General features: G+C 47.3%; 1 protein-coding gene across 7 annotated transcripts in view; it reads right to left on the bottom strand.

The window, feature by feature from the left end:
• Nucleotides 1-1267: 1267 nt before the first annotated feature.
• The window catches only part of SLX4 (SLX4 structure-specific endonuclease subunit), a 41004-nt gene continuing 16852 nt past the window's right edge, over nt 1268-25419 (bottom strand). For 5 of the 7 annotated variants that reach the window (XM_054042481.1, XM_054042477.1, XM_054042479.1 and 2 more), the window contains 11 exons: nt 24803-25018; nt 22953-23170; nt 21579-21892; nt 19502-19724; nt 18007-18095; nt 13567-13713; nt 11211-11380; nt 6721-9230; nt 5168-5270; nt 4379-4879; nt 1268-3681 (listed from right to left, as the gene is read on the bottom strand). In XM_054042481.1, the coding sequence (XP_053898456.1) occupies nt 3348-3681; nt 4379-4879; nt 5168-5270; nt 6721-9230; nt 11211-11380; nt 13567-13713; nt 18007-18095; nt 19502-19724; nt 21579-21892; nt 22953-23170; nt 24803-25018 (4825 nt within the window). In that variant the 3' untranslated portion in view covers nt 1268-3347. The remainder of the gene's footprint in view (nt 3682-4378; nt 4880-5167; nt 5271-6720; nt 9231-11210; nt 11381-13566; nt 13714-18006; nt 18096-19501; nt 19725-21578; nt 21893-22952; nt 23171-24802; nt 25019-25419) is intronic. The other 2 variants (XM_054042483.1, XM_054042484.1) reach the window with 2 other exon arrangements.

Raw genomic sequence — 25419 nt, 5'->3', positions numbered from 1 at the left:
CCAGCCACACGCGGCCCCATTGGCCTGACTAGAGACACCCTCCATAATATAGAAGTCAAACTACATCTATGGTTATTAGCTAGTGCTGAGAACTGTGGGAAGACTGCAAATACTTCGCGTTCATTGTATAGCGTGCAGGTGAACATTTCTGTGCAAGCAAGTCCCTATGCACAGAGTGGGCCATGTCGAGGTGGTTTACAGAGGGAGGTTACTAGAACAGTCTTCAAAGTTGCTATACTAATGTGACTGTTTGAGGGACAATTCTTGTAGTTGTTTATTCCAGGAACATTTACAGAGACTGTTTTGCTTTACTGAGTCGTTACACTGGTCTGACACCCCCCATCAGCACGGATGGCGGCCTAACGTGCATCCACCCTTCCCCACAAATCCTATAGGAAGGGAGAGACAGGCGGGCATCAGGCAGGTGAAGCTGCCTTTCCCTTCCTGTTGGCATGGAGCTGAGCAGTTAGCAGGCATGTGGGGAAGGAGGCCCTGTGAGCCTTACATGATGAAGAAATAGAGTCTCAGCCCGTCCCAGTAGCTGACCAAAACGAAGGAAGGGTAATAAATCAGCTGATGTCAGGGCTAGGTCAATGATGTGCACATCGGAATGTGCTAATTTCTAAGTCACACCGCAGCTGTACATGTCCTCTTCACCTCCCTTCCCATCTCACACTATGCAGGGCTTTAACAGGGTGAAGGAGGAGAGATGATACATGAGAGTGGGGAAGGAGAGGTGGGGTGACTGAGGAGAAGGAAGGGCAAAGGAGATGGAGGTGTAGTAGCAGTTCCAGAGCATCAAACTGGCTGCAGCAGCCAACATGGTGCACAGCCACCGTGACTCACAAAAACACATGGGATTCATGAGCGTCCAGCAGCTGGGATCTCCACCTCCGGCCTCCCCTCCTCCAGTTCCACCTACACCAACCCACTCCCAGATGGGGACTCCTTCCCCAGCCCTGCCCTTGGTTCCCCGTATCACATGGATTTGCTTGCCTTCCTCAGTCCTCTCCATATAACAGAGCTAGCATTCATCAGTGGTCTAATCCATCACCGCCAGACTTCCATTTGCTGCTGCAGAAGCTCTCTCCAGCCTCCTGCTCCCCACAGTAACCTGACTCCTCCCTCTTCCTCCAACTCCTTGTCAGGGTCTTTAGCCAGCACGAGAGGCACATTAGTTGCTGGGATGCCCCTGCAACTCCAAGGCTGGGCCCAAGATTTTAAACAATAAATTGCCTACTTGATGCTACCTGTTAAAGTTTACAGCTGAAGGTTCTTACAATTTTTATTGCACATCATGTACATCCAATAAAAACCACACTATACTGTATCAAAATAAAAAAAAACAGACATTCTTATGCTACAAAAATACAAACACTGGTTTTGAGAAACTTGGCTTCTTTTTTTACAAAGTGAGGCCATCATCGATTCACAACTCCCAAGGCTGGAAAGAGTCAGCACATCTCTGAAGATTAAATAAATAGAAGTCAATTCTCTAGGATCCAAGACTTCCCTGTTGCAGACTTAGCAAAGGGCCTGGAAGCAGTCCAGTTTGGAAACTAGATTATGTAGCAAGGTGTGGTTAGGTGAGGAATGAGTACGAGGCGCTGAAGGTGTCCCGTGGTCACTGCAACATAAATATGGTGTCTCCTTTTTAAAAAAAGGGGGGGTGGGGGCAGTGGAAACACAATTGTCCAAGGCCAGGCCACATGGCAACTTGACAGGAGTTCCAGTACCACTTGCAGTTCTCAGAAAATGGAGCTGACAGTATCTTTAACAAAGAGGTCTAGCCCTGCAGATCCCAGCATGCAATGCTCTATCTCAGTCCAAGCAGTCAAAACACACCATTGCATCTTGGGACCTGTAGCCTCTGAAGTCCTTATCACTGTATTAAATATAAGAGGCTGCAGGACTCCTGGTACCCATCACAAATCTATAGAATAAGAGTGCTTGTAGATTGTATGGAAACAGTATCTCTTGCTGGCATTCTCCACAACACAACTGTTACCAATAAGTTACCCTTTCAATACAGTAAGTAACATTCTGCACTTCAATAGCACCTTCTTCCATTCTGAGCCATTCAAAACCCTTTCCAAAGGTGGGCAGCTCTCATTCCCCTCTTTTACAGGTGAAGCTCAGAGAAATTAAGACTCAGACTTTCAAAGCAGCCATTCATTTTGGGTGTCCAACATCAAACACCTGTGGACAATTTCAGAGGCGCTCAATACCCAGTACCATCAACTGAAGTCAGTGGGCTCTGCAGGTGCTCGGTACTTGCTGAAAATCAAGCCCTAAGCGTCCACGGTTAGGCACACAACAAATGAAGCATCCAAAATTTGAGTCCACTTGCCAAAAATCACAGAGTGAGCCAGGAACAGAAGCTAGGTCTCCTGAACTATCCCCACTAGACAATGCTGCCACCACAACACTCCCTGCCCCTGCCCCTCAATCTGTAGAGTAAAATCTCAAATTGAATAAACAGACTGTAAAACTGCTGGGATCCCAAAGACAAACCTGAACATCTGTCTGTTCTCACTGCTTTACACATCAGGGCAAAGCGAGTTGTTTCCTGCTAGTGTGGTGGGTTAGGCAGGTCTGTTTCTATTCTAGGAGAGAACAATTCAGGGGGATTTGACCGGCTTCCTTCCAAGGCCAGCATTGCCTACGGCACTCTTACCAGTCAGGCAGGACCTTATGTTCCAACACTGATGCACTCAGTGAGGAGCTTGGAAGTAGCACCCTCTGTCAGGCACTTAGAAGAAGCTCTAACTCTAGAAGCAGCAGTTAGAAGCAAGGCTGAAATAAAACCTATTAGAAAAGAGGAAGGCAAGCGGGGAGGACAAGAGGAAAGGAAAAGGCAAGGAGGACAGATAAAAGAAAGTGGAATGGAAGGGGAAAAGATGACAGAAAAGGCAAAAGGAAACTGATGGCTAAAGAGCTAGGAAAACAAGGACCATATTAGCTGTATGCTGAAGCTCCAGCAGTACTAGTAGTGGCCTTGGTGTCCTAGAGATCCAGCAGGCACTGTTTCAGCAGGGAGTGGGGTGGATGGTACTAAAAGCATGCGGGTCTCTGCACCTCTAAAGCAGAGTGACTGGGGAACAGATGCTTCTCTCACAGTTCCAAGCCATTCGAGCACATCGGGAGCAATGTTCTAACTGACTAAAAAGTCAGCAGCATAAGCATGTGTACAGCAGATTCTACCGGGGCAGGGAGAATATTCAGTAGCAAAACAGAGGAGCAATTCTTGAAGAAGCTCTGACACGGAACAATGGGAAGAGTTTTAGAGCCTGCAGTGGGGAAGTGTCAATGCACCAAGGCAGCAGGGAAGGGAGAGGAGGCTCCAGTCAGTATCGTTTGCATCCCTTTTTCTTGCCCCCACATTGCTGCTGCTTCTCTTTCCGTGCCCCAGCCGTGGTAAAGGTGATACAGTGAGCGTCCAAAAAGTCCAGCAATTTTCCCAGTGCAATCTTAATGCCATTCTGCTTCAGCTCGGCCTGCAGCCCAGTCAGCTCAAAGGGCTGGTAAAGGAGGATCTTCCGGTGCAGGACTGGATTTGAATGGATGTAGCGTCTCACTGCCTCCAGCTTATCTGCCTCCCGGGCTGCAGCCTGAGATGCTGGGATCCCTTCGTCCTCTTCAGATGTAAGGGCACCTGTCTCAAACTCATTGAAAGAAGAACTGAAAATGAGAAAGAGGAGAGATCAATGAAATGCCCTATTACCAAGGAAATGATCATGGACCAACAGGGAACAAGGTGGAGTTATTGATTAAACGCCCTTGTGTGGACCACCCTAGTGCTATGAATTCTCTGACATTTTAGGTCTCATTAAAATAACTGTCTGACGGGACAGACAGCGTGGGCAAGTGTTCAGCGAATTTCCATTCTCAGCTCTGCCAACGCCCCTCCCACTGTATCAGCAGCATCTCCTGCTATTCCAGTCTTGGGCCCCTCATACATGTGCTGGTGCTCCTCAATCCTGATTAGCACTGCCTGCTTCTATTCTACTCTTGGACTCCCTATGCACAGCTCTGTTATTGCATCTCCTGTGACCAACGGAGACCCCTGCTATTCCAGTTCTGGGCCTCCATTCAGCTCTGCCAGTGCTTCTCACTCTTGACCTACAGAGCCCAGACATCCCAGGCGTGGGCCTTTACCAAGCTCAGAATACCCAGATATGCCAAACTATGGTTTTGTGATCTGACAAGAGATCATTAGGAATTAGACTGAAACCCCCCGAAAAAGGATGTGTGTGTGAGCTAAGCCCAGGACAAAGGGCAGGGCTTCTCTACTTTGAGGGAGAGCTGAGGTGTCTCCCCCCCCTTGACCAGACCCACACCAGTAAATGAGCTTTTCCCTGCTGTTTCAGTCCCTTACCTCTGTGACTCAAAGGAGTTGTCACTTCCAGCCACTGAAGAAGCTGCAGACTCCTGAGATGCTGAGAGCACCTGTCCATCAGCACTGCCCACCAGAGAACCTTTAACTGGAGATGTAGCTGGAGACAAAGTATCTCCCTTTATCCCTCTGGCTCCTCCTGGGTGGCCTTTAGTTTCAGCTGTTTTTTTAGTCCTCAGATAGCCTGTTGCAGAGGGGCCCGCTGAGCTGTCAGCATCACCACTGCCCAGAACTGGCAGGGAAGGGACCGAAACCCCCAGCTTCTGCTTGTGCCCTACACTGGAGGCTTTGGAACTCTCTTCTCTCAGTTCAATCAAGTCTGCTTGGGGTTGGCTGGGGTACTTGGCAGTGGCTTTCTGTAGGGGTGGTTGGGAGGATGGGATCTCATCTTCTGAGTCAGAGGACATGATCTGATGAGTATACTGGAATATCTCCTTCAGCTTTAACACCATCTGCCGTTTTGGGAGAGGACGGACTCCAAATCTAAAATACAAAGGTGACACTTTAGTTAAGCAATATGGTAAGTTTAGGCTGATGTAGTGATGCCCCATCTTTGTGGCATCGCAGCATGCGTGGAGGAATTGAAGGCTCCAGTCCCACATGAAGTCTGCAGTCCAGCCACCACTAACTGGGTCTCAAGCAACATTTACTGGAATGCCATCAAATGTTTCTCTCTTGCTGCAAAGGGGCTTCTCTGTCAAGCTACTTCCCTGCAGGTACCTGCACATTAAGAAACTGGCCTTGTTCTCCAAGGTGCGAGGCAACACTAACCTGTGCAGTTCCTTCTTCAGCTCTGGGGTCTCCATGATGGAGTAAGCTGGTACTGGTGTTATGGGAACTCTGGGGGGCTGGTTTCTCTTGTGACAGACAGGGTCTGCAGCAAAATGAAATTATTACAATGAGAATAAATATATCAACGTGGAGGGTCCTGGGACTGGCTGATGATTTCTAGTCTTTGTGAAAGATATTACAAGGACACATAATAGTAATATCTAGGGCATCATTTTCCCACAAAGGATCCCACAGCCCTTTACCAACTATCTCATGTTCATTTTAGACAGAGCTGTGAAAACTTTGGGTGGACTCAAGTCAGCCTTTTATTGTTTTGTTTTTACTCACTTTAACTAAGAAAACAGTTTAATTTAAAAGAAATGACAAGTTTTGGACCCAAAGTCCCTATGCTGTAAGGACAGGCACCTTTTGCCAGTTAAAAAAAGGCTGTGTTATTGAACTTTGTAAAGGGGCCACTGCTAGCATGAACCATGTCTGTAGCACAGGAGGGTGAAATTCAGAGGAGAGGGGCTGTTGTTCTAGAGGTAAATGAATGGGTCTTAACTCTCTGGAGAGCCAAGTTAGAACATTGAGCTGGGTCTAAAGCAAAATTAGTTTGTTGGCCACTTCCTAATCCCTTACTGTGAAACTATCAGCCAAAGTGGCGTAATTAATTAACACTATGAGATCTTGGATAGAAGGAGCTATATCAGTCTACAGAGATTTAAAAAATGTAATCAAATAAGCTCTCTAGCACTGCAGAGGTAAGTGTTAGGTCAAATGTATAGATATTTAAGCTGAAGCAGAGATATTAAGTTACTGCCCAAATCACACAGTGAGTCTGTGTCAGAAATGGGAAGAGCCCAATCTCCCACTCATATCACTAGATCATACTATTTCCCTCTTCGTAGGTCAAGATTTGATTGTATTACGAGAGCCTCTGGGAAGGGGCCCAGAACTGGGGCTGCAGGTCAGGACTGAGGGGCACTGTCTGAGCTTTAAAGGAAAGCTTGCATGACACCCATCTGCAGCCTGCCTAGTGTTTGCCAGTGCTATAAGTCTCCCAATTTGCTTGCCACATTCATATATGTAAAAAGAAAGACAACTGCAACTGTTCTACTGGCAAAGTAGCTGGTCTGAAGGCCTCACGTGCTGTTAACAGAACGGTCACACATAGTGTTGAATAGTAAGGATCATACTGATACCAAACCATACCCACAGCAGCCAAGCATCCAGTAGGATTTAGATTAAAAAAAAACCCACCTGTATTATGATCTTGATATTGTTCACTGCAGAAACTTCCCTGGGGAATGGGACTCATGAAACAAACTATGAGAATGAAATCACTGTATTCCAATAATACTGAGTGCCAAGCAGAATCCCCTACCTAGCAACTAGGAACTGTGAAGCAGACACTACCTCTCTGGCACCTGGCCTTGAAAATCATGTCAGACCAGCAGGTGAACCACCCAAACACAACAAGGTGAACTACAGACAGAGTGACCAGTTCAAATGAAAACTGGGATGATTCTGGGATTCATGTAAGTACTTACCAGGTGTCTTTAGGGGCTGGGTATTCTGGGCAGCTGCTGCAGCTGACACCCTCTGTGTGAGAGGAAGAATCTCTGGGAGTTCATCTTCATCCCAATCATCCCAGACTTTAGAGTTCCGAAAACTTAACCTATTGCTCACTGAAGAATGTGCCTCAATAGGACTCTCTTCATGACAAAACAAGGTCTTTCTATTGTCAATAGGATTTCCTCGAAGAGGAGTGCTACCTGTAATTTCCAGGGCTCTGATTGGGCTCTTCCATTGGTTGTGCTGAGAGCCACTTTTTCCACGGGTGGGACTGCTGGTATTTGCACAGTCCAACCTCTCAGGCACCCTGTTGTTATCTTTGACTGGTGACAGATGTTCGACACTCCAGCAGTCGTCATCAACTGGGATTGGTGGCTCATCACCGAGCAGGAAGCTGCCACTCGAAGGGAGTGGAGCCACCTCCTTTTCCTCCTCACTGTCCTCTACCTCAACCACACTAATGTCTGTTTTATTCTCCAGAGACAGCTCACGGCATGGAAGGCCTCGTATGGGTGAAGACGGGTTTTCTGAAGACTTCTCTTTCACACGAACACAGGCAGGTGAGACTGGAGCTGGAGAAACTCGCAGAGAATCCTTCCAAGACTGACCTAAAGGGCTGCCAGGAGAGGTTTTTTTGCTGACTGGGGAGTTCTCTGTAAGCAAATGTTTTTGTGAGGAAGTTGCAAGTAACAGATCTGAAGTTATCTCTGGAATCTTCATAGTTTCCCCAGCTTGTTTATGGTCACTAGTATTTACCAATAAAGCCGTAGTCCTGTGCTTATACCCCTGACTCCTCAAACAGCATATACTTGTTGCCTGGGTCTGTGTTGAGCAGTTCCTGCTTCTGGTAAGAAGAGGTGTGTCTGGCACCAACCATGAGGTGTCCATGCTAGAGCTCTCCTCGTGGCTCAGAATCAGTCTGCTATCAATACAGGTCCCAACCTGGTTGTTAAGAGGCATCTCTCCTGACAGCTTTACAGCATTCTCACTGTGCATCTTGTCTTGACTTCCTAGTGAGACTTGAAATTGTCTCTGGTGTATTTCAATGTCAGCAACTGAAACAGGTCCAGATTTTGGTACATTGTGCTCTTGCTGCACTTTCTTACAGTTGCAATCCAATCGCCTGGAGATTTCCATTTCCCTCAGGGAAGATTCAGAATCTGATTTCTTCTTCATTTGTTCTAACTCCATTTCTTCATCAGAATCCAGCAAAAGAATAACTTCAGCCTCTTGGTTCACATGAGAAGCACTATTCTGAGTTGTGTGGACCAATGATGAGCCAGTTGGGACGTGTTTTTGCTTTTTTAAATCAACGTGGGGAAACTTTGCTGGAGAAAGTGTGTTCTTTATGATCTTCTCAAATCCTGAAGCATCATTCTGTTCACTGGCTTTTTGGAAGGATGCATCATCAGACTGAAAGAGTCCTTTATTTTTATTTTGCTTTGGTGCTGATATGGGAGAAATTTCTGTGGATACTCTGGAAAATGTCCTATTTGATTCTGGAGACATAGGTGATGAACCAACAGCTGGCAAAACCGGTGAGCAAGGGTTGATAAGAGGACTGCTACACAAATCACTCCTAACTGACAGAAGGTCTTTCTGTGACTGATGGTGAATAGGTGGTTTATTAACCTCAACATGTGTTTCACTGAAAATCTCTCCTGACTCTTTGTTGTCTTCATTTAGTGGAGAAGGCTCACAATGTTCCCCTTGGGTTGCGGAAAACATGGGATCATAACTTTTACTGAGGTCAGCACCATTGTGTCGACAACTAGGGAACATTTTTTCCCAGGCATCATTCTCTTCTTCACCTTGTGAAATCTGAGAGAATCTAGAAACCTTCACAACTTTGGGCATTCTCTGCGAGCCCTCTCTTTCATCAGAGGCTCTACCATGGGAAGCCGCAACATCACCGCACTCACAAGGCTTATCCTGCAAGTGCACAGGAGCGATTTGTGTAACACTCATGCTCTCACTCCTACTTATACCTGGGATTTTCTTTTCTTGCCCAGGCGATTCACAGCTGGATCTTCCCACACGAAAGTTTTCCTTCCATTCTTTAATCTTGCTGCTTGTTGAGGGAGATTCACACACCTCCACCTCTTCATCCTCAGTCTGTTGGTTCACATTTTGGGCCTCCTCTGTTTCACTGTAAGTGCAGCTGCCTGTGCCTTCTTCCACCTCTGCCTCATCTTGAACAATCTTTCGCTGAGTGGCAACAAACTCATAAATTTCCTCCAGTTCCTGCTCATCCACTTTCTCATTGTCTTCCTCTTCCTGGTCTTCAGGTTTGAGCAAAGCTACTTCTTCCTCATCTTCATCTACCCACATTGACCTCAAGAGCTCCTGGAAATTCTCAGCTCTGTTGTCACAATTTTCTTCTTCCCCCACAGAGAAAAGTTCATCTCCTGAGTCCACCACAGCATGCTCCTCCGTCTCCCCAGGGCTGTTTCCACATACAGAGATCAGTTCACTCACATCAAACCTGCAACGATACAATGGAAGGTTATTGTTTTCCCTCCACCAGTTAGCTCGGCCACCAGCATCCTCATGCCGATTTCCTTACAAGAATCACGTGCCTCATTTCCATTAGATGCATCAGCTCAAATCTAATTCTATTATTCAGAATCCCCTTTCCCAGCCAATCCCCGAAAGCACTAGTCCAACTCCTTAAAGCTTAGATTTTAAGGTAAAAGACTTTACATGGCTGGAATTAAAATTCCTGGCACCGCAGACAAAACTAAGAGGCAAATCACAGCCCTCCCAAAGAGTAGGATGATCATGTTTACACTTCTTCTGTTTCTGCCTCCATCATGGACTCCTTCGCTACGAAGGCTCTGATGTCTGAGCAGCTTCTCCCTGAAATGAAGCTAGTAGGCTCAATATAGACCCTTCCAAAGCAGAGAACATTTAATGCTCTCAAGAGTCTACATTTGCCACATTGCAAAAAGGGGCAGAAGGTCAGGTGTCAAGGACAGAGCCTCAGTCAAACTGATAGGCTTAGAAAATATGCATGAAACATCCCATCGATCGGACATACAACATCCATGCAAACTCATCAGCTTTGCTGTAGCTACATTGTGACTCCAACCCACAGTCTGTTCTGTTTCCACCTAACTCTCCTGCTGCTCACTAGGTATAAGAACTAGGGCAGGGGTCGGCAACCTTTCAGAAGTGGTGTGCCGAGTCTTCATTTATTCATTCTAATTTAAGGTTTCGCGTGCCAGTAATACATTTTAATATTTTTAGAAGGTCTCTTTCTATAAGTCTATAATATATAACTAAACTACTGTTGTATGTAAAGTAAATAAGGTTTTTAAAAAGTTTAAGAAGCTTCATTTAAAATTAAATTAAAAAGCAGAGGCCCCGGGACCAGTGGTCAGGACCCGGGCAGTGAGAGTGCCACTGAAAATCAGCTTGCATGCCGCCTTCGGCACGCGTGCCATAGGTTGCCTACCTCTGAACTAGGGCCCGGTTTGTGAATGTGTCCTCGCAAATTAGATTCAGTTTCCTTAAAGGGACATAATCAATTTGAAATCTACTCAGTCGAAAGGCAAGTTTTACACCTTTCCCGAGTCCCTATATCCATTTTTGTGGTTTTACAATCAGACTTTTTACCCTGTTTTTTAAAAATCTGTTTCTGTCTCACTACTGTGAAGCAATATACAAACGTCAGGGGAAACTGACTAGTTGTTGGTACAGAGGAAAGTACTGTGAATGCACAGAAAATATAGAATACGTTTTTCTTTCACCTCTTTCACTCTGGGTCATTAGGTGTTATTTGTAAAACTAACAGGTCCACATTCTCAGAGAGGGGGTGATTTTTTAAGTTGACAGAATCCCTTGAATCTATCCGTTTTTTAAGGACTATTCATGAAGAGCACTTAGAGTCACGAAATGACAGTAAGGTTGATACCGCAAGTTAGTGTTACACACAGTATTGATCTCTCAAGCAGGTCTTCTGGGGATTAACTGACTATAGTTAGTGAAGTGCTTAGAGAATCTCAGATGAAAGACATACTAATTATTATTACATCACCACCAGCAGCCAGCAGCAACAACAGAGACCATGGAATCAAATGCTGCTGAGGCCACTAGGGGCAGAATAGAATGGCTTGTTCTCCCCCAGGCTATAATGGGCCTGTGCTGACAGGTGTAACTCAGCAGATACACCCAGTGAGAAGATGAGGGGAGTGACACTTTTGTGACAATGGTCACACTGGAAATGTACACTGAGAATTAAAAAGTCTGTTGTAGCCACTCAGGCCAGGAATGAAGATGTTGGCTAGATATGTGCAGGAAAACTGCAAAACACTGACCGGCACTGAACATCTGAACTGAAAGGACTTCACCTAAACCAATGCAGCCTGGGGGAGTCACCTCTGCAGAAACTTGGCTGTTAATTCCCAGGCTGGGACCCCAAATAAATCTCATGGTGTAAGTGACTAGACAGCAGTGTACACACCTGACAGCAAGAGCTCCCACATCAGAGAGCACCTGGGCAGGGATACTGATATCAGCTGCATAGAGGTACTGCAGAAATGCACGGGCTGCCTCGACCGTCACTTCACTCAGCAACACTCGACGGGTCCGCAAATTCCCATCCTCTTCCACTAAGAAACCTTCACTGTGAACCTGAGAGTGAAAAGAAACAAACAGCCAAAGCAGGGTCATTTATCAGCAAGAGAGGGGCACGGGGGGATCAGGCCCAGAATGCCCACACCAGATCAGACCTTTCATCCACTAAATTCTCATCTGGACTCAGGCAGTAGCCAGTACCCGAGGCTTCAGAGGAAAGCTAAAGAAGTCAAATATGCAGTGCTCCTTATGGGGGCGGGGGAGTGTTCCTCCTGACCCCTACAGCCATCACCTTACACCCGGAAGTATGACGTCTGATCCCTCTGTATAACTGCCACACATCGGTCATAACCTTATCCAGCCCCTTTCTAAATCCAGTACCTTCTAGAGCAGTGAACTGCACAGGCTGACTATACGCTGGGTAAAGAAAAGTTTCCTTGGATTGGTTCTAAATTTACCAATCATGGATTGCATTGAGTGGCCTCTTGCTTTCCTGTTATGGGACTGCATAGAAAGGAGGGACTGATCAGCTTTTCCCATATCCTGCGCAACCTGAATCATACCCGCTGCACCCGCATGGACTGACCCTGCTCCCCTCTCTTGCTGGCATGCTTCCACCCCTATCCACCCATAGCAGCCACTGCAGTATCTGAGATTCTCTCTTATGGTACTGAATATCACCCAAAGGCCACATCTAACACTTGGCGCTAGGGCTGTGATTCCCAGCTTGTGTAGAAATACTCACGCTAGCTTTTATTGAGCTAGCATGCTAAAATAGTAGTGTAGCTGCAGTAGCAAGGGTAGCAGTGAGTGGCAGCACGGGCTAGCTGTCCAAGTACAAACCCACCCAGACTCCACAGGCATGTACCCTTGCTCGCTAGCCGTGCTGCCGCTCACCACTGCCCACGGTACTATGGCTACACTACTATATTTAGCGTGCTAGCTCCACAATAGCTAGCATGAGTTTGCCTACGCAAGCTGGGAATCAATCCCCCAACTCCAAGCGTGGACATAGCCAAACAGAAAACACAGGCTCCCAGTTGTTTCTGATTCCTCTATTAACTACCAGTGGCTCAAGGTCTCTGAAAATGGCAAGACCTGGTTCTAACAACACTCCCCTGGCCAACAGAGAGACTAAATGGAAAATACCACACTGCAGAAGAGGGAAAAGATCCACACAGAAGGGATTAAACATATCATGTAGGGGCCGGATCCTACAACCATTACGCATACAAGTAGTTCCTATGGATGCAAGTAGTCAATGAGGACTACTCAGGTAAGAAAGGGTTGTATGGTTGGGCTATGGGTCAGTAATGCTGGGAGTGTAGCTAAACCACTGTGCATGGGGCTAAGCCATCACCTCAGCCTCCTAACTCCATTTACAAAGGGGTCTCAGGGTGTACAGGTGCCTTTGAGTTAACAGCATTTAAGGAAACTCAAAATGTGTTCAGATGCTGGTGGCAGCTCTTCATGCTATGACCAGGGTTCAGATCCTAGACTCAGGGCCCGTCACGTTGCGTTGGCGAGATACTATTGAGGAGGTACTGTGGGATGCTCGACTGCACACCCCGCTGGGAGCGTGAGGAGCATTTCACTGTCCTTCGTGAGAAGCTCTGTTCAGCACTGTTAGCTCAACAGCAACTGTGGGAGGAGAGGCCTTGTACAGGGAAATGATTTCTACTCTGGGGGAAGGGGTGGAGACAGACCCTCATAAAGGTCACGCACAGGCATAGCTAGACTCTTCATGGCCTAGTCCCTGGATTTCATGTGTTGCTCAAGCTCAGCTCTAGGAGAAGGGCAGGACAGATGTACCAGTCAGGACTCACTAGCCTAGGCTTGTGTGGGGTGGGTGGCTATGGAAATCCAGAGGGCAAACATATAGTTAGATAGATACCCTCCCGTATAAACTGCTGGCAGATTGCTGGACCTACCATCCCCCTTACTCCTTCAAACAACTGAGACTCACTCTCTATGACGACACCACAGGACTCTTGCTACCTGCCTGCGGGGAGGGACAGGAGGCTGCAAATCACAGCTGGGTCAGAAGTGCCCTCTGCACCAGGCTTTAGCACCTACTCCCGACTCTGAAGCAGAACTGCCTGTAGAGACTGGAGCCAATCTCTTCCTAGTTAGGAGGAGAGTACCGCATGGTAGCTGTGCCCAGAGACAACAGCACTGCCAGAAGGAAGAGGAAGGCAGCACAGCAAACAAACACAAAAGCAAACACATCCAGCCATACTTACGACTTCAGTCAGCTGTGGGCACCGTGCATAAAGCACAAACATATGGGCATAAAGGACTTCCCCACTGTCTACCTGGAACTGGACGTCACTTAGATGGGGGTTGTTGACCATTCCACTGAAATCGGCAGCCAGCGACCTGAGTGAGGACTAGAACAAAGAAGGAAGGAGAGAGAAAAACGCTGGTGCAGCTGTAATTAATTTCCCTGACAAAGGCAGAGGGGATAACCCAATTTGTCAATGCTGCTGTGCTCTGGGCCCAGGTTTGGATGGATTTAACTTTCCCCTTTGTGATGATTCATGTCCTCAATTAAAATTTCACTTCTACGCCAACAATAATGAATTGAGAAGCAACTAGTATCAATCTTTCCCTTTGGAGTTACTACCCTGCAGCTGGAGTCATGCTGAGCTCTGTTACCCTGCCTGTTCTGGCAGACAGGACAGTTTTAGTGAGACTTCAGTTTTAACTGGCCTTAAACACACTGGGCCAAATTCTCTGCAGGTGTAGCTGCAAACAGCTCCACTTACTCCAGCAGAGAATTTGACCACAGGCTGACTGCAGTGTGAGTAAACAGTCCTCACTGGGATGTACTCAGCATCTAAGCCAAACTTAGGAGGTGAGGCTGGAGCAGACTTCTGAAATTGTTCGGACTGGTACTGCAGCTAGCAACACTGCAAGATTAGGAGCAAAGTCATGCCATGAGGTGCACCTATCCCCAACCAATGCAACAAACATATCAACACAGGGCCTTCCCAAGTGACATCAGCATGCTAATCTATAGCACCTCTCTGGTTGCAATGTCTACCTGGAATTATTTTAACTGAATGCATAATAATGGGAAAGGGCACTGTAGTGGGGCGGCTCCCCCACTCCAGTGGAAAAGGGGTTAAAGTCAGCTCTGGGAGAAGGTTGTGGCTGAGAGCTGCTAAGCTGGGCTGATTTGGAGAAGCGGCAGCACTTGTCCCTCCCCAGTCAGGCCACAGCTGGCCTGTATAAAAGGCTGTGAGCCAGAGGCCCAGCAGTCTCTCTCTCTCTTTCCAGGCTGGGAGAGAACAGGGCCTGGCTGCCTGCAGAAAGGGTACTGGAAGTGAAGAAGGGCTGGGGAAAGGCCAGAGGAGAAGGGGAGCTCCAGGCTGGCAACTCCCTGGGCTGCAGGGCCTGGTCCAAGGCCCATAGAGGTACTGGGAGGCAGGCAAAGGCAGCCGGTCTGCCCCCTTGCCTATGATGAGTGGCTTTTACACTGCAGTCTGCCCCAGGGAGCGGGGGCTAGTGATGACTGGCAGTAGCCCAGACTGAGGCAAGGTGGGGATTAGAGGGTTGGAGGTTCCCCAGAGAGGGGGGAGACAGAGGCAGAGCGTGGGGATATTGCCAGGGGGCAGCACCCCAGATAAAAGGGCACCGGGGTCCGGGAGGGACACAGGGCCAGAAACAAGTGGGACACCGGCCTGCGGAGGGCGCCCATGCTGGAAAAGAGCTAATTCCCTGAGATGACCATCAGGAGGCGCCGCAGGGGTGAGTCCCGCATGTTTACTGGCACAAAGGAAAGTGGAAGACTCAGGAACTACATCATGGGATACAGAGCCTTTTCTTCTCCAGTTCACTGTAGTCTGGCTCACACTGATAATAGCTGAGAGATGTCACCATCTAACTGGGCGTTCCATGCCTTGTGTTCTCACTCCATTTCCCCATGGACAGGTACACTGGGTGGAATTTTCAATAGTGCTTAAGTGACCGTAGATTTTGAAAATCTTACTCACGCGTCATAACCTCCCTCCCCCCCCAACTATTAGCAGAAATACGGTTCCTTGCTGGCAGGCTGAAGAAGGGAGCCATGGAGACTGAACTCCCTCACATGGCTAGTGATGGTGCCCCTGGGTCAGGATTGGGGCACTTTGCCAGTGCATCATGTGAGGGAAACTTGCCCTGCCATCTCCTGTGCTGCATCTGTTCTGAGGCTAGAGAATTTCAGTACCAATTGAAACCAAACCAGTGCTTTTCACCAGCATGAAATTCAAAGGAAAAGAAAACAGCGTACGGTCCATTTCTTCTTTAGGAGCTTTGGGGCTGCCCCAGATAGTCCGATCTTTAAGAGAACTGGATCCATCTAGTCTGATATCCGGCCACCAGACACGGCCTGTTCTTTGAAGGAAAGTGAAAATCCTCATCTTGCCAGTTGTACACTGGAGGGGCTTCCCCTACCCAGCTGGGAATCAACTTATACTTGAAGCACTGGTCACAGACCTGGTACGTTTTTAACCTTCAGTAGCTTGAGGAACTGCCAATGTTATTCCTATAGACATCTGTGCGAGATGCAGCTCTATCTGGAACAACACAGCTCTTTAATTTATTTTAGCAAGTTTCTGTATTCTGCAGCGGACTGTGGAAACCAACATTTGATTCGACACAATACGTGCTCATGGATGGCCGACACTACGTAGTACTGAACTATCAGTGCACATCTGAACAGTCTTCCTGGATTTGGTAGATGGGCTGGAGAAGGCTTCATGGGTCTGGGCAGAAAAGTGGAGTCATTCTCCAAGGGGAAGACAGGAAGCAAAGGCTGGAAACCAATCAGATGTTTCTTGCTGTCTTATTCTTGGCAAGACATTCCCTTACAATGCCATTGAACCAAACACACTGGCGCCACATTCCGGGCAGGGAGCCAAGATCGGCTTTCCTGCTGCAGCTAAAATCATGAATGAGGAAAGGAAAATGAATTCAAACTAGAAACCTTCTCCTGGCTGTACAGTAGCCTGGGCATAGTGAGTGGCTGGGTCTCAATCCAGTTCTGAGTGGACAGCTGTTCACATCACAGAATCCACGCACTGCTCCTGGCAGCGTCAGCAGTGAGGCCAAGTTCTGCAATGTGACACAGAACTGAACTTCCCCATAAAACAGAAAAGGCTCTGGCGTGAGGCACAGAGGCTGAGCAGTGTGAAGAAGCCTGTGCTCCTCTATCTTTGCTCTAGTTCCGGTCACATAGAGAACTGAATCTTTAAGGATTTTTTGATCACTCCAAAGGATCACAGTCTGAGACTGGAACTTCTGCTGGAGTTTCTGCAGCGAGAACCTCAGGCTGAGAAATGGGGCTCCCATATCCCCAACAGATTACATGACAGAGCTTACCACTGACCCCACGAGACTGGATTCCTTTCAGAAGTCTCTTAATACTATCAGTCAAAAACAACAGTCTTCATCCTCAAGGATTCAAAATATATCTGGCCTGAAAATCCACAAGGCGCCATTACATGGGCACCAGATAAATAGAGGATAACAAATTTCTACTACATAAAGATCTTGATAACAAAGATAAAAATTAGAAACCTCTACAAAATTATAAATATACTGCAAGTGTGGGAACTGGAGTATGATTCTGCAGGGCAAGGTCCCTGTATCTGGGGTTAAATGTGATTGATGAAGTATTACAGGCTTGATGGGAAAACCTCTGGGGATGCATACCACATGGCATTGCACTGCTCACCATGTGGGAGTGCAGAATCTGTCAGGCTGCAGCTCTCAAAGGACACTTTGACCCATCCAGTTATCTTCTTTGAAATGTGTTCACCTATGGACTGAGGGGACCATGGAAAGATTTTCTTGGTGAGTAATAATAGTGCTGAGCTCTTACAAAGTGCTTCTCATCCATAGATCTCCCAGCATTCCATCTCATCTTTAAGCTTCTTATCCCAGATGGCGGGAGTTCAGTGTAAATCAGCCTGACTCTGTAGGAACCCATCTCTTTATTTTTATTTATATAACTAGGTGCTGGATAGACAAGTAAGAAGACAGTTTCCTGCCCTGAAATGCTTAGAAACCAAGGGTATGTCTACACTACCTGCCAGATCAGCGGGCAGCGATCGATCCAGCGGGGCTTGATTTATCGCGTCTAGTCTAGACACAATAAATAGACCTCCGAGCGCTCTCCCATCGACTCCTGTACTCCACCAGGCCGAGAGGTGCAGGCAGAGTTGATGGGGGAATGTCAGCAGTCGACTCACCGCAAGTGAAGACACTGCGGTGAGTAGATCTAAGAATATTGACTTCAGCTACGTTATTCACGTAGGGTTAAGTGCATTACCTCCTGTACACAAGCCACTTGTCTTTACACAAATCACCTGGATATTTGCCTAATGTTCTCTTAGTTTAGATCTTTCCATTTCCCTGTAGGACAAGGTCTTTGTCACATACACAGGCCTCTTTGTGGGCATTAGTGAGACACTGGGTGTGTTGACATCAGCTGCCTTTTCTGATGATACCTACCTCAGAAGGATGGGACCTCAGGGCACCTCTTCCTTTTCTACAGATAGGGATGGAAGGTATTTTGGGTCACTTTCTAGGTATTTCTGCTCTTACATGAATCAATATGCCCCCTTCAATCCGTGAGATACACAGCAGTAAAAGTACAAAAAAATAAGGAGAACTAAACAAGGCTCTGCCCTTACTGTGTGAAGGTTGCTGCTCTGGCACATCTTCACCTTGGATGGAGGGACGAAGCCACTAAGTGGAATGTCGCTGGCCACCGATTCTCCTCCTCAAGGAAGAAAATACAAATCAAAACTCAAACACAACCTCTGTATGAGACAAGCTGCAAAGTAAACATTCCTAATGGCACCTGTGCTTTGACAGATACCCCAAACTTGTGACTCCCCCCCACTCACATGTGAACCAGTCCTGACATGTCAGCCTCCCTCTCCCTTACTTAACAGTGATCCTCTGGGCTGGGCTGCTGATGTCTGAATCCATTCAGCTGAGGGCAGCACCCTCCTACCATGAATCCTGAGTGAATCTGAGACTGGGGTTTCAAAGTGTGGTGTACAGAACTCAATGGGGAGTGGCGGAAGAAACCTAAGTCTGGAGAAACTGGTACAATTGCATTAGCATCTATTTAGAGCCTTTCATCTCAGAGGGCTCAAACCAAAATACATATATGTAAGAGAATTACTTCAATCACTAGCAAAGTGAAGTCCTCTCCAAAATGGACCATGGCTGCAGTTTAACATGCCCAGCAGCTCTACACAACAGGAAGTGAAGAATACTACACCCAACTGAAAAGGCAGAGAGATGGCACAATTTATTAACTGAGTTCTCCTTTATAAGGACACAGGAAATACATAATATACCCACTCTTGACAAGTGACCAGATCCTCAGTTTGAAAGGGCCACTGTCAACTTGAAAATCACTTCACCCTCTGAAAATCTGGCACCTGCTGTTGTTCTAAGTAAATCCTTAGGGGACTATAACTGAGAAATTAGAGAGAAATAAATATTCTATTTTCTGTTTACACAGAGTTCTTACTTTGTGCATTTGGCAACCCTTGTTTATGGTCAGCCGCTTTATTTTGCTGATGGTCAGTTGCAATTCCTGGCTCATATTCCAGCATGACATTACTATGGTGCTGTGTTTTGGGAGAAGCTTACACACATCATGGCCTTCCCTGGACTCTGGAAGAGTGTGTTACCAGTGACCACCAACAGACATGAACAGGGAGCAAGGAGGGGTGTGCACAGAAAGAAAAGAGGGAAGTGAGCAGGCCTGGGCCAGGTATTTTTAGCATTGCTCTTGGATGTGTCCAAAAGACTCTCCCGGGCATCAGCTGAAGAGCAGAAAAATGCTGAGAGTTTTTAAAGGAACTGTAAAAATAAAATTCAGGACATGCTGTTTAAAAGGGACTCCGTCCAAACCGGGATGTATGAAAAATTAGTCAGTTTAAAAAGTGTCAAGTTGACAGTCTCCCAGGCTGGCACTGCTGCAGAACAGTGCCCCATACACAATGCTTGGAGCATTCATGAGTCTGTGGAAAAAAGTGCCACCTACTGAATCACCTTTATTTCCTGCAGCCTCTGGTCAAGCCTCTGCTATCTAAGTATTGACCAGGCCCAGTTCTGCTTAGCTGATGTGATTTGATGGGATCGGTTCACAGGACTGCCAGAACTTACTCAGTTGCTTCACTTCGCTGGTGTGGTCAATGTCAATGTTCCACTGCGTGAGAGTAAGTCCTTCCCCAGCCAGCTCCACCAGGTCCTGCAGAGTCTGAACATCCTTCTGGCTGCAAGATAGAAACTGCTGCTCTCCATCAGGGTCTGCCTGGGGATCATCAGTAGTTCTGTTTCCAAGCCCCACAGAAGCAGGATCAGGATGGTTGCTGATGGTCTGTAACTGCTGAGATAGTTGTGGTTGGTCAGATCTCACTGATGGCAAAACAGTCTCTGACTTATGACAGACAGACAGACAGAAAGAATTGGTTCTTGTCTTGTGTGTTCATGCAGCTTGGGAATCACTCAGTGGTTGGACTACACTCTAGTTCACAGTTTTAAAGCCCTAGTGTGAAGGTTACATGGTCTCCAGAACAGTCCCCTGATGCCGTTGCTACCTACCGAGGCAAATCTCCTTTGGATATGGAGAGGTCTATGGAGATAAGAGATCTCAAACCACCCTCAGAAGCAAGCTGACTGCAATGGAGAATGTGAGAAGAGGGGTTTCCCAGGGAGTGTATTTGTGTGACAGCAGCTGCCGAGTGGGGAGGATGGATGGTGGAAGTAGTCCCACTCTAACAGCTGAACATTTCATTATGGCTGGAGCTCACTGCGACAGCTATGGCTAAGGCAGCCAACGGTTCCACTCTGAAGGGTCTTTTTGCAGTTACTTATAACTTAGAACTTTTACCTTCTGGGCTGAAATTTTCCAGGTTTGGTCTCTGCTTTAGTTTTTATGGTGTTTGGGTTCCCCCCACCCCGCCATTTCAATAAAAATGGCTCAGCCATTTCTGAGAATGAAAATTATGAGGGAAAAATACACTCCTGCCATTATTTAAAATGTTTTGCAACCTGTTTTTGAACAGCTCTAGTGCCTCATCATTAGAAATTTGAAATCTGGCACAGAAGTAGCTCTTACATCAGATGCGTGCCTTTGAGTCACCAACTGAAAATCTACTGGGATTTAACCAAGTTATAAGAGTTTAAACAAGGTACTTTCACATGCACACATTTTTTTGTTTTAAAAAAGAATGTCCAACTATTCTTCTGGTGTCCATGAATAAGGAAAGAAGCAAAGTGAAATTTTCCCTCTTGGAGGGTAAGTGCAAAAAAAGACAGAACTCTGAAGGAGTCCTATCAATGATTAAACTGAATGAAGTGCAATGAAAGAGGCGGGAGATCTGTGAAAAAAACAGTCTGTGATTGTGTAATTAAAGAGTGTACCATAAAGCATATGCACAAGGGTGTAGAGTTAAGGTTGCACGAGCAACCTCAGATTTGGCAAAGTCTGACATTTGAATGCTTCACTTTGCAACCTCAATTTACTTAGACCATACTCTTTGCATGGAATACTAACAAATGTCCTCAAAACACAGGTGCAACTTAATTCCTAGCTAGTCAAGTACTGTATATGGACTAGGAAACAGATACAGAAGGTGGTGAGCATGCCAAAGCCAATTAAAGAACCAGGAGCTCTCTGGGCCTCAGCAATGCAAGAGGCAAGCATACACCTAAACTAGGGTCAAAATGACTGGGTAAGATTTTCTTATTTAATTACTCTCTATTGCTGCGCTGAAATGTAAAAGAAAAAGCCTCTAAACAGACCAGCAGGTACCTTTGGGAGGGAGGAATAGCTCAGTGGTTTGAGCATTGGCCTCCTAAACCCAGGGTTGTGAGTTCAATCCTTGAGGGGGCCACTTAGGGATCTGGGGCAAAATCAGTACTTGGTCCTGCTAGTGAAGGCAGGGGGCTGGACTCGATGACCTTTCAAGGTCCCTTCCAGTTCTAGGAGATGGGATATCTCCATTAATTTAATTTATTTGTCTTCAATTCTAAAAGCAGATGTACAAAGTCAGACCACATGAGGGCAGTGATGGAAACCGGACGAGTAAACACACAGTGCCAATGAGTGTGCAAACTCAGGAGAGTAGCAGGTCCGAAGAGCAAAGGAGCACAACTGCAAGTGTGAAAACAAGAAGGTGGCAGGGACAAGCCACTGGTGAGAATAAGTAGTAGAGGAAAGAACAGAAGGATTCCTCACCTGCACAGGTTTCCAAGGTAAAATAGGAGGGGTTAATCCCACTGCATAGAAGGACTCTGGGACACAGGGTCCTGTCAAAGTACTATACTCCCACAAAATGCAACGCTGGTCTTTGGGCAAAGACAGAAGCCAGGCTGCCTTCCCAGGCTCCTCCTCCAAAATCCTGCTGGCAGGGAGTGGAGGGGTGCTAGGGAACTCCACCTCCTCTGTTAGTAGCATGGCCATCCGGCTTTGAATCCGTTTATGGGCTGTCTCTGGATCTTGAAGTAACAATGGAGGAGGTGTGCGGGGGACGTTCTTACGCCTTTTTTTCTCTATTAAAAAAAAGTATAAAATAGAACATACAGGGTGTGGGAGCACAACACGCAAGCTCCTTTGAGAGCTGATGACAGGGTACCTGAAGTGTAGCTCACAGGCCAAATGGGACTCACAGAGCTCCACAACAACACCTGCAGCTGCCATCATTTTTAAAACAGGGAAACAACCCCCTGAAACTACAGATCCCACTATGCACTGCTCCATGATGAGAGCTGTAAACTTTGAGTTTCACTTTCATCATATGCAATCTCTCTATTTTACTGAAGTTATGGGCATCTCCCAGGTTCATGGCAAGTTGCCAATGCAGCTTTTGGTTGCCTGTCCCAGCCACAGGAAAACAGCGCAGCACCTTGCAGCAACTGTCACTGTCTCTTTGTGACTTCTGATGCCCAACAGTAGGTCCCCAACTCCACACAACTGCCCTTCAGCAATCTCTGTGCCTTACTGGCTCACTTTCGCCACTGCATTCCCCTTCTGCCTTCCCCAATGCGGCTGTGAGCTCAGTAACTGGAGCCTTGGCAGGAGGATGCTAAGGAGAATTTGAGCACACTCCTGAAGAGTATGTTCACCCACCTTACCACAGCTTTCTTTCAAAATCTTTATTGCATGCTGCATAAGCAAGGCATGCAGCCACCACTATCCATTCTCCATCACATGTCCATCACAGCTGTTACATGGGGCACAGGTAAGGTTGGGTGAGCAGTGTGATTCAGGTTGGCTAATAAGGAGTAATGCAGAATACATGGCAGTGGAAAAATTGAGTGACCCCCATAGCTGTTCATTTCTACACTGTACAAAAAAAAAAAAAATCTACAATTTCAAAACTCCCATCAACAGAAAGAAAGTGTAAGACTACAAGGGGACTCCACTGAAACTCACTGACGACCAGAAATCCCTTTTAACTAAGTTTTGTGTAGGAATTACATATTGCGTTAGAAACTGACATGAAATACAGGCAGGGCTGTCATACACACACACACATCACTTAGCATATACTGTGTTACGTTGCTCCTAAAACACTGCCAGCCACTAACACTAAGACACTTCAATATGTACCTGCTCCAGGCTTCCACTTGATTGGCAAAGCACTCTCCAGTTTAATGGTTGTTACCGATTTTGCTTGCTCCTGCCTTATTTGCTCCAGCAGAGATCGTGACATTGCCATGGCAACCAGAAGATCCTCATCTTTGGTCTCCACCTTGGACGTCTTCCGCTTTTTCTTTGACTCCTTCTCTTTGGAGGAGCGTTTTCGCTTTGACCTACTGAGCTGACTGCTGAAATGTAAGAATGCAGCATGACACACAAGTTAACTGCACCCGGATCAGAGATGAGGAGCACTCCACCCTCCAGATCAGCTGCTCTAATCACTTATGTAGATTCCCATTTCCAGGATAAGGGGAAACCATTCACAGTAAACTACTCCTGAACAGAGGGAAGCATTTATCATTTTCATTAATTCATCAATTTCACTATCTAGGAGGTCAAGAGAAGGGCAGGGAGGACGCCACTGAAGCAAAACATAGAAGTGTGTTACACAGTACCAGAAGCTGGCCATAAGTGCTTCATAGCTGCTTCTGGAATCTTTTGTTTGCAACTCTGCCTTTTCGGTCCCACGTCCTTTAAAACTTGGTGCCAGAGAACAGCAAAAAAACAGTCAATGTGGGGCAAAAAGCCCAAACACCAAAAATTGCTGTGCCATTTCCCACGTGGCTGGGGGGACAGGAATCAGCTCCTCCCCAACCCAATGGGACTAATGGACTTTCCACGTATTGAACTTAGTAGTCAGTCATTGTTTGCTTTACTATATAGACGAGGGGTGGGCAAACTTTTTGGCCTGAGGGCCACATCGGGATTCCGAAACAGTATGGAGGGCCAGGTAGGGAAGGCTGTGTCTCCCTAAACAGCCTGGCCCCACCCCCTATCTGCCCCCTCCCACTTCCTGCCTCCTGACTGCCCCCATCAAAACCGCCGCCCCATCCAAACCCCCTACTCCTTGTCCCCTGACCGCCCCCTCCCGGGACCCCCCACCCCAACCGCCCTCCAGAACCCCACCTGCTCCCTGTCCCCTGACTGCCCCAACCCCTATCCACACCCCTGCCCCCTGACAGGCCCCCCGGGACTCCCATGCCTATCCAACCGCCCGCTGCTCCCTGTCCCCTGACTGCCCCCCGGGACCCTCTGCCCCTTATCCAGCCCCCCCGCTTCCCACCCCCTTACCAAGTCATTCAGAACACCAGGACTGGCAGCCGCACCGCCCGGCCGGAGCGAGCCATGCCGCCTGGCAGGAGCTCGCAGCTCCACCGCCCAGAGCACTGGCAGCACAGCGAGCTGAGGCTGAGAGGGAGGAGGGACAGCGGGGAGGGGCCAGGGGCTAGCCTTCCCGGCCAGGAGCTCAAAGGCCGGGCAGGATGGTCCCACGGGCCAGACGTGGCCCGTGGGGCCGTAGTTTGCCCACCTGTGATATAGACTTGAGGCCACCAGTTCAGCTAAAAGTCCATTCCACCTAGCCCCCATTCTCAGAATAAATTTTTATACATCCGATTCTTATGTGTATTCCCTCTTCGTGTCCAGGTACAAAATGTTCCTTAGCTCCAGTCTGTCTAATAAACTCCAATGGACCATTCAGTTTAATTTTTATAATTACCTCAGCTAGTGTAAACACCTCATCCAAGTCAATGCAAGACTAATCCTTGTTTTGCCCCTCTCTGCTCAGCTATTAGCCCCGCCACCTTACTGATCATCTTGGTTGCCCTACTGTTCTCTCTCCAACTGAACTGCAGCTTTCTTCAACTAAGGTGCTGAAGCTGGCTCCTACCCGATTCCTCCTAGTTTCAGAGCCCAGACAGTGTGTGCGCTTACCCTGGCTCTAAGGATGCTACTAACATCGCTGATTTGCTCCAGCTCACCTGGGTGCTACAGGGAGCCCATCACCCAGGGCCAATGCCTGCGATTGCACTGCCTGGAGAAGCAACTGCGGAGGGACTTCCATCTTGACAGCGCAGCGTTTCAAGTGACTGGCTCGGCTTTTTGGAGTATGGAACTGCTTCCCACAGATGGGGCACTCAGGGATCTGTGGGTTGCTGGAAGAAGACACCTGTGACTTCTCCATCTCATCCAGACACCTGCGGGAAAACAGCAGGGTTTGCTCTTTAAAGTATTTTAAACTCTGCTCACATTAACACTTTTAAACTACATTAAAGAAAAACTGGAGTGATCAGCTCTAATGCCTGAAACAACCAAAGTAACATTCCCTAAAGAAGTGTGTGTTACATATTATACACCGTTACCTATCAGCTCTGTGTTCTTGGGGAACCAGGGCGCAGTATCCAGACTGTTTGACTCACGAAAGACCTTCCCCCTACGACCCTCCAGCCTCTGCTTGAACCAAAGCCAATCAGAAGAAAGCAGGAAAGCACTGCATGATGGGGAATCTCTGCTCCAGATGTTAATGAACCCACACCTGCACACACCCAGCTCAGTAGTTATCAGACCAATTCTAGTAATAAATCCTTTATTGATATCC

This window comes from Malaclemys terrapin, chromosome 10, assembly GCF_027887155.1.
Source record: "Malaclemys terrapin pileata isolate rMalTer1 chromosome 10, rMalTer1.hap1, whole genome shotgun sequence".
Lineage (NCBI taxonomy): Eukaryota > Metazoa > Chordata > Testudines > Emydidae > Malaclemys > Malaclemys terrapin.
This window is presented reverse-complemented; position numbering and strand designations above follow the sequence as displayed.